At 34.3% G+C, this 10,257-nt stretch overlaps 1 protein-coding gene across 1 annotated transcript in view; it reads right to left on the bottom strand.

Moving 5' to 3' along the window:
- MDGA2 (MAM domain containing glycosylphosphatidylinositol anchor 2) overlaps positions 1-10,257 on the bottom strand; it is a 779,701-nt gene that overhangs the window by 176,564 nt on the left and 592,880 nt on the right. The window contains exon 8 of the mRNA XM_029952652.1: positions 4,191-4,484. Coding sequence (XP_029808512.1) covers positions 4,191-4,484 — 294 coding nt within the window. The remainder of the gene's footprint in view (positions 1-4,190; positions 4,485-10,257) is intronic.

The raw sequence follows: 10,257 nt of genomic DNA, 5'->3' as shown, positions 1-10,257 counted from the left end.
GCAATAGCACTGCTAGGGATTTACCCAAGAGATAGAGAAATGCTGATGCATAGGAGCACATGTACCCCAATGTTCATAGCAGCACTGTCAACAATAGCCAAAACATGGAACAAGCCTAAATGTCCATCACCTGATGAGTGGATCAAGAAGATGTGGTGTATATTCACGATGGAGTACTACATGGCAATGATAAAGAATGAAATATGGCCATTTGTAGGAAAGTGGATGGACCTTGAGGGTGTCATGCTAAGTGAAATAAGTCAGGCAGAGAAGGACAGATACCATATGTTTGCGCTCATAGGTCTAACAGGAAATTTTCACAATGATCTAGCTTCAAGAAAAGCAAGCAGTTAGTAGTGCTTAAAAAAAGTTGACTCAGTATATAATGGATAGTTGATACCTGTCACAACACAGCATTTTATAAACTGTTAAGTGAAACTGCAATACAATCTAAGTTTATTTTAGGAGTGTTTGCTGTATAATTGGATTTAATGAAATGTTTAGAGGTGCAGTAGGCATGACTTTGAGTAGATAATGAAAGAAAATGCAAAATGCTTATTGACTCATAATGTGGTTTCATCTTAGCTTGGGCAAACCATGTAGTATTTAATACATAGTAGCAGAATATTTACTATTGAAGCTTGAAAAGATGTGAGTTCTTTGTGTGCAATCTTTCATTTATGCATGTGAGAGGGTTTTCTTTTTTTTAATATTTTTACGTTGTAGTACTTGTTTTGCTTGTTGGGGTGTAATAAACATTCTAAGAAAGAAAATCATTGGAGCACCTGGGTGGCCCAATTGGTTAGATGGCCATCTCTGGCTCAGGTTATGATCTCGCAGTTTGTGAGTTCAAGGCCTGCATAGGTCTCCATGCTGACATTTCGGAGCCTGGAGCCTGCTTTGGATACTGTGTCTCCCTGTCTCTCTGCTTTTCCCCTGCTTAGTCTGTCTTTCTCTTGCTCTCAAAATATAAATAAATATTTAAAAACTTAAAAAAAGGAAATCATAAATTAAATTGTAGAGTTCAAGTCCTGAAAAAGGTGTTTTATTAATGTTAGAACAATTTGACATCTTCTTCATATACTTAAACACTTTCAGGTCTCAAACTCTATGTAACAAGTTGTCAGATACTCCTGAAACCTTAATAATAAAAACCAGTCACGCAGGAATCAAGGAGTATGCAATGTATTTATATATAATATAATGTATTAAATATTATATTATATATCATATATAAATCAATATAAGTACATATATAATATATAATCATATTTGTTATATATATTATTCCATTTGTTACCATAACTTTTATTTACCACACAGATTTAATGAATAGCTAAAATGTAAAATACATTATTCTGAGAATGTACAACATATATAAAATAAAGCTTGTTTGTTGCAGTGATATAAATTCTGAAGATAATATAAACGCATGTATATAGGTGTATGTATATGTGTGTGCACATGTATATGAAATAACTTAATATTTTATATTCATATGAATATTTCCTACATGTAACACTATTGTAAGTTTAGCACAAACACCATATTATTTTCATGGTTTTAAGAAACCACCATAAACCTGGAATGCTTATCATTAAAAAGTATCAGAATTCTTGTGTCATAAGTTTTGCAGGAACAAGCTCTAGGTAGGCATGCAGGTTGGACTTGCTAGCAGGGATTATGTGCCTGGAAGATCAATATTTGATTCATTCAGGAATAATCTGGAGTTGTTACCGGTTATTTGTACTTGGCAAATGCTCAGACACAGAATCAGATCCTTCACAAGAAGGGGGAATGCACGAAAGGGAGCCTCTTGAAAGACAGGACGGCCTCACCGGAAGCTGGCAAGGCTGCTGGAACCCAGCTGGTTTCAGGCTGGCCAGGGACGCTAGCCTCTGAGAGGAAGTGTGTGAGATGCCATCCCTGCTCTGGGAGGTCACCTTGGTGTGTACATCTTTTTCTTTACATTAAATAAACTAGACTTTGCCTACGTCTATTGATGTCTTTTAGTCAATTACATCCTGTGACACTAGAGACAACCATGCCAGTATTTATGTTCATCCGCTATTACAAGATTGAATTTTTAGACCTTGTGCTGAACATAATGTTTCCTATGGGATATTTTAAGAGGCAAAAAAAAAAAAAAAAAGTTTGCCAATAGATTCTGAGGGTTAGTATATTCTATAGAGATTAGAGATCCTGGTTCTTGAAACTTTAATTCAAAATTCCTTAGAATCAGTGGGTCCCCTGGCTTTTATTTGTATCACACCTTCCCCAGTGAGGTGTGAGCAGAGTGACACTAGTTGCCCCAGTAGCTTTACAATCACTGAAGCTCTGTGCCTAACTCTAGAGGAAGCACAGGACTCCGTGATTACCAACAAAAATGAAGGATTCCAAATGGCATTTGCCTCCTCTATGGTCACTGGGAAGTATCTCTCTCTCTCTCTCTCTTTTTTTTTTTTTTTTTTGAGAATGGAGAGGTTTCTCCTTTTTTATTCTTTTCTCTTTTTCTTTCTGCAACCTATTTTCACATGAACCTCCTACCCATGAGCTTGTTATGAGTATAAAGACGAGTGAGGAAAAAGCAATACTGAACTGCTGAATAAAACTTGCTATCTAAATGCAGCATTATTTGGGGAAAAAAGCCACACAAACTGGTAATGAACTGGAAATCAGCCAAGGTATTTGACAAATGTCAGTTTGCATATTTATAGGACAAACAGCAGACTAGAATCTGATTTCTACAGAAGGGAGACAGGGAATGGGTAAACAGCACCCAGATTCTTGCTCCTCCAGACCTCACTCACATTCCTCAGACATAAATGAACTTCTTATCAGTCCCAAAGGTAATCCTTCCTTATCTCGACTATTCTTTCAAAGTCATTAAATCCAATCTGCTAAATTCTCTAACCTTAATATAAAAAGAGACATTTTTGGACTAAATTATTATTTTATTTACTTTCTGTAACTTATTTGTTTTTTATAATTCACATCCAAGTTAGTTAGCACTTGCTGCAACAATGATTTCAGGAGTAGATTCCTTAAGTCTCTTACCCATTTAGCCCACCCCCCTCCCACAACCCCTCCAGCAACCCTGTGTTTGTTCTCTGTATTTAAGAGTCTCTTATGGTTTATCCCCCTCCCCGTTTTTAGATTATTTTTGGTTCTCTTCCCTTATGTTCATCTGTTTTGTATCTTAAAGTCCTAAATTTTGTTCTCCATTTTCTGAGTTATAGAGCCATAGAAAGAAAACACCATCATTTCCTACTGAAGTATATAGTTTCATCGAATTCATTCATATTTGTAAAGACTTTGCCACCATGTGTTTAACAAAGTGCACATCAATTAAAATTTACACCAGCGCTACTGGAGTTTGAAAAGACTGTGCTTAGTCTGCTTCTCCTCTTTTGGCCTTATCTGCACCATCTGCCATCCAAATTACCAGGGCATCCTCTAATATCCCAACATCAGGGACATCGTTAAACCTTTTCCTTACCTTTCTGAACTTAGGTATTTTTAATATTAAAAGCAAATTCAAAGCACACAAGGTCTCCAGTTTTTTGTTAGAACCGTAACAGTAATTTCAATGAAAATAGTTAAAAATCTATCATATTTAACTCTCACAGCGAAACAATTCTGTTACAAAAATCAAGCAAAATGTCAGTACCTAATATGTGAATTATCTCAACATGACTAGAAAATTGTGTAATCTACTCTTACAGTTTCAGATATGCAAACATAGCAGTTTAATGATGAGGTTTTCACACTTTAAGCAGAGGGGTGCTTTGGGGTTGGTGGATAAGTTGAGCAAAGGACAAGCAATGGCCGAAGTAGAAAGAACTGTGAAGACAACAGAGTATTGTAATCTGAATTAGCAATCACTTGCAATCTCCACTTTGCTTCACTGCACAGAGCCAGTTTTTCACCATCAGATTTGTTAATGCTTTGGCATTAACCAACCACACAGTGTCATCATAATCATCATCACACATACACGGATACTCTTCTATTACTATTAACTCAAGCAATAGACAGATTAGGGGAAAACTATAGTTTAAACTGGGTAGCGACAAAATGGAAATATTTTATCCTAATCTAATACCTAAATCTACCTCATTTTTCTAGCTGAATTATCACATCCTTTCTTTCCTTTTGTCCCCAGTAGAAAAAGACCAAAAATTACTTACATTGCACGATGAGCTGCACCAAAGCTTCTCTTGGTTTCACATTAAAACCATTGTACTGGCTGGTCTGACATCTGTACATTCCTGACATTTCTCTAGAGACATTCACAATCCTCAGGGTTCCGTCATAACTCTCCATTTGCATTGACCCATCAGGCATGGCAACTTCTTTATCCGCTCTAGACCAGAGGATGATGGGTTTAGGTTTTCCAGTTACTTGACACTGCAGTTCTATTGTGTCCCCTTCTCTGGTGACCAGAGGTGATTTTTCCTGTGGAACAGTCAGATTGGGTGGAACTTGAAATGGGAAAAAGAAAATTTTTCAAGGTTAGTATAAACTGGTAAAGCATATCCAAACACAGAAAATCATAAGGAAACAATTTCTGCTGGTTGAAGAAGGGTGACAATTCAGATGACAAAAATAACAGAGACCTTGGGAGTAAGTGGCATAGTCTCACTTAAAAGAATTCTGAATTGTTTTCCTACAACTCTCACAAGTGAGGTCTTTAGACAATCGCAAAATAAGTAAAGCATTAATTTGGAACATGAATGGTCAACATAAGAACAATCTACTCAATGACTTGTCAGTAGCTGGGGTTTTAACATTTGCATTTCACAGAAGAGTGATCCTGCTTGCTGAGGGTAGGATTCAGTTTTTCAGTCTTGTTTCCTATCCCTAAAAAAGGGATAAGAGACAGTACCAACTTAGCAGGCACAGTAAGCGTACGTAACGGGAAAAGAAAACTAAGGAACCTCTGAAATATATCAGAAGTTTTGACTCTGGTGTAGAAACTGTTGCCAAATTGCTAAAGTTTAGGGTTTCCTGACAGAAATGGAAATGCAACAACAGACTTACAATGCCACACTTGGACAATCCACTATATTCTTCTCTTTTGGACTTTTAATATATTTTATCATTTTAATTTCAGATAATATCTTTTTAAGACATTTTGAGATAATTTTAATTAGTTTGTCATAATTTGCCCCTATTTCTGTGGAATTAATTTTAAGTAAAATTTCAAAAACCTATTTCAACAATAAAATAATTGTAATTTTTTCAAGTAAAGCTAACTTCTGATTTTACTGAAGATATTTATGAGACATTCATTTTACTGGAAATTTACTGTGCTGTAACATATTTATGTTAGGGTTTATGGGAAAGTATTAACAAGTAAGAGGCAAATACTCTCCAACCTATTGTTTTACAATATCACCTGTTGTGTTGAAGACTTGTATTTCTTATACAAATCTATATGAAATCTGTTGGATTTGGGCAAGTAAAATGTCTATCAAAAAAAGAATGGCTAACATAGAATGCCAGAATAAGAATAACCAGAAATATAGGAATAATTCTATCCTTCTGATAAACATCATATGCTTTCTTGGGAGGTATTACTGCATCTATAGATAAAAAGGCAAAGGTTTTATTCTTCCTTCTAGCATTACCAGGTTCCAGTGGCCAGGCACAAAAGCAAACATAATTTTTTAATTATTTTTCAAATTAACATTAAAATGTTATTGCTCTTATTACACACAGAGGAAAATAAATGAGTCAAAAGTGATAGGAAAGTTAATCATCCTGCTATTTAAGTATCTTCAGGTCTTTCTTTTTTTAATTAATTCCTTCACTAACTTATTTTTTAAAAAGCTACTTAAATAATGCATACATCTTAGATATCAAAAAAGTATGAAATATTAATTAACCACCACTTTCTTGAAGTTAAATACATACATCCTAGAATTTGGCATTAAAATATATTTTAAAATGGCTACATTTTAAAAACTTACATAATCAATAATTTGATTAATTAACTTCTGTAAATTTTAAAAAATTAAATGACTCAGTTAAAGAATTTGTTCTTTTTGAAATGAACCACAAGAGGATGATGAAATTCTAAGCAGCATGTTCTAAAAGGATAGGGCAAAAGACATCCTATGCATTTGCCCTCCATGATAAAGCATACAGAATAACAGCAATAATCCCAGCACTTAACATTAACTCTGCTCCTACTATGTGCCATGTATAATTAGAGGTCTGACATTTTTATTTCCTTGCTAATCCTAAGGATCAAATATTTAGTATTAAAATTTAACAAATGGAAACACTGAGAATAAGAGAGAATACATGCTTTGATTTGATCAAAATTCAAATTGAGGCTAATTTAGAGCAGGCGGCCAATGTTGAGACATGACTCCCACAGCAGCCTCCAGTCAACTCTGGTGTCTGGAATGAATAACTTGAGCTAGCACCGAACCCCACTCCTCCAGTTTGTGGCCACTGTGCTCCTAGGGACAAAATGAACAAAATTTCCCTGCCCATCTCTTGGACACTGTCTCAGGGACAAGAAAAAGAGCCAAGGTAGAATGTAAAAGGGTAAATGACACACCCATTGCAAGTTACCTTAGCTATCTTATATCTTACAGATCTATATTTATCTTAAATATCTCTATCTATAATAGAAAACTTCACTGAAGTCAAAACTGCTTTATAAAATACACCTGTCCAAACATATATCCAAATTCTGATAAATCTATGTAAAATGAAAGAAAATAAATTATAAGTTAAAAGATTACTCAATGGAATATTACTATTTGAAATCTTCCTCCCTCGTCTCTTCCAAAAACAAGCCACATGACCTTGGCCAACCTTAATCACTCTGAGTACTAATTTCTTCATTTCTGAAACTAAGATCCTGTACTTTATGAGCTTCAAGGTTATTAATGTTCTTACCCTATAAACAAATAATGAAACATTAAGGAAAGAAGTGGTGCTAAATGAAAGTGTATTTCCTGAATTAATAAGATGAATATTCAGAGGACTTATGACATTAGGCCAACAAAATACATGATAGAGTAGCTATATAACTTGTTGTTTATCATGTGACATAGTTCAAAAACACTTTTTATGAGTTTATTAATGTTCTTTATTTAGGTAAACTTTCCTCTCAACACAATCAAAATTACATAAATGTAAGACTCAATTTTAATCTAGATGACTTAAAAATAATTTTTTAAATAAATTAGCCCAGTTTATGCTAAGCAGCAACACCCAACTAAAATATAGTTTCCATCTTTTCCATGAGGCTTTTAAATCATGAAATCAGAGTTAATCTTTGCAACTTTCTTGACCTTACAACTACCCACAGTTTTGATAGGCTTCTCCCTCTCTTTCCACATTAAATTTTCCATTCTTTAGATTTCTGCAGTCAACTCTCTTAATTATTATTATAACTTGTCCTGTTAGTAGATCTCATTTTTTCTCATGAATTTCTCTTTTATATGTCCATAATATAAATTCTAACTTTATTCCAACGCTCTTTCAGTCTATGATTACAGCCTACTTCTTTACCCCCAAAGTCTTTTAAATCCCCAAACCTAAGAACTATTTATTTCTTGACTTAGCTGATAGTTATCAACACACCTCATCTAGCCGAAAACCACAGAGTTTTGGTTTACCATTTCCTCTTGCTAACTGTTTCCAATCAACAGCATTGTTTCCTCTATCAGAAATATCCCTCACATCTCCCTATTTCTTTTCAAGGCTATCGGTAGACTTCTCAGTAGAATTCCTCGTTTCTCTTCTTGTGACACTAGAGTAAGTGGTCTCCATCCCCGGTGTAATTCTTCCAGGCTTCCTGCTACCCTGCTATCAGCTTTATCATTTTAAATACAATTCTGTTCATGTCACTATGAAAACTGCAACACTCGTTGAAAGTGCTCATCATAACACTGTTTTAATAAAAAAAAAAAAAAGATTGAAAACAGCCTGACAGATCCATTAAATAAATCATGGTACAGTCACATTATAAAATAAGATGCAGACTTTCAGATGATGATGTGATACACCTGCATTTATTAATAAAGATGTTGAGGCTGTTAGTAAAAAGCATTCTAGTGAATAGTGTGAATAGCTATAACCACTATGATTGACTAAAAGATGTTACTAAAAACAGTAGTATAAACATTTTATATAAAAAAGACGTATGCTGGCGAATGTTAGCAAGGAACTTCTTGAAAGGAAGAAAATATATCTTTATATTGTTAGTATCCAGTACTCTATTTCACACATAATAAGAACTTAGTAAAATATGTTACTCTGAATGTACAAATTAAGACAGGGAAGCAAATGTGCACTGATTCAGGGAAGAAGAGGAGGCTTAGACAGGAAAAATCTAGAGGAAAAGAAGATACAGGTGGAACTATACCAAAACACTAACAGTGGATCTCTCTGAGTGTGGGATTATTGATGAATTTTACTTTCTTTGTATATTTCCCTTCATCTTTCACTCTTCTACACTATGGGCAAAGCATATTAGCATATCATAAATTCCAAGATTCTTGAAGAAATCTAAGATGTTAATGCAACCAATTTTCCAAAGCTCATTTGATAAAAACTCCATTTTTTAATAACGTGCATTTGGCACCTGGACATGGTGTTGTGTACAACACAGTCTGAGAAACCTCCCTCCTGTAACACTCATTCTCTTGCAGTTTCACTGATTGGTGAACCTTAGTGCCCTTGAACAAGCACTTCTTTTCTGTGTTTGGCATGTCTGGCCCTTACTGAATGCTAGGAGCTCCTGCATACCTCATGTGTTGAGATTAAGTTCAAATGTTATCATTTTTGTGAGGATTGTCTGCCCCTGAGGCTGGGTTGGTTGCTTACTCTTCCTGAGCACATATTACACTGTATATTTGTTTGAACTGTTCTTATGGCTTTGCCGTACATTTTCTCCCACTTCTATGTCCCTGAACAGACAGGCCCCTGAAGTCACAGAGTGTCTTACTCTATCTCTAAAGTGCCCTGCTTTCCTGCTTGGCACAGACCAGGAAATCATGACATTGAAGAAGGAAGGTAGGGAGAGAGGGCGAAAAGGGTAAAAAGAAAGATGATAAAAGGCCATGACTATAATAGAAATAAATATAACAGATAAAAATCATGGACATTATAAAACAAGAGTGAAAAAAGTGAAAAAAGTACTTCTATAATTAGTAGCCCATACCAATATCAGAATTTTCTGCAAAATATATGGTTAGTACAGATTTCAGATGTGTTATATCTTGAGATGTGTGTGGGTATGTGACAAAGTTGAGAGTCAAAAAAAGGGACCCTTCCAGTTTTTCTTTTCTTTCACCTTTCATTTAAAAATTTGAATGGGTAGGCTGTAAATTAAAAATAATAAAACAAAACAAAACAGAAAGAGCTAGCTTGAGGACATGCCATTTAACTATGTCAAGATGTTTCTTACATCCTTTCGCTAATCAACTAAATTATTTTTTCTTGAAATCCTGTCTCCAAAGAATAGAAAAAACTGAAATGTCTGCACCTTGTGAGAACCACAATTATCCATAATGTACTCAGTAGAAAAAAATTCCTCCTGGTAAAAATACAAAGGTACCTTCTATGACATATAGATTATACATGCCCCTATTTTGATTTGTATTTTCTGAAATGCCACTGAGGAAGCTACTATAATTAGAGAAACTTGAAAAGCATGATGTGACACCAAAGGTTCTCATTCTAAACAACAAATATGTAGACAAGTAATTCAAACTGGTTTTCTGTCAACATTTCCATTGTAACACAGACTGTAAAATAAAACAAATATAGAAAATTCAAATGTTCTTATTTCTTCATTGAGAAGGAAGCTGAGGAAATTTAATCTTCAATCATTACTAAGAAAATGACTAGCCTATTTTCCTCACTCACAAGAATGCAGGGGAAGTTTAGTTCATCTGAACTGTATGAGAAAATATCATGTGGTCTGAAACAAAGACATCAGAATAAGCTTGTTACAGAGTTTTTGGTTTAAAACACATAACTATAGTGTGTTTTAATAAGAGATATTAAAACAAAAGATATATTTCTTTTAAAATAAAAATAATAATAAACTAGTATGTAGAGTTTTCTCCAGAAGGACAACCAGACTCTCATTTTTCAAGAATCCTAAAATAGGCATGACATCAATTTAAATATACTTGAATTTTAGGGAGAAATAGTATGTAATACCTATATATGTTTTAAAGTATGATGTATAATCTGTATTTGAAACATTAAAAAAAAAAAAAA

This window comes from Suricata suricatta, chromosome 9 (genome assembly GCF_006229205.1).
Source record: "Suricata suricatta isolate VVHF042 chromosome 9, meerkat_22Aug2017_6uvM2_HiC, whole genome shotgun sequence".
In the NCBI taxonomy this organism is placed as follows: domain Eukaryota; kingdom Metazoa; phylum Chordata; class Mammalia; order Carnivora; family Herpestidae; genus Suricata; species Suricata suricatta.
This window is presented reverse-complemented; position numbering and strand designations above follow the sequence as displayed.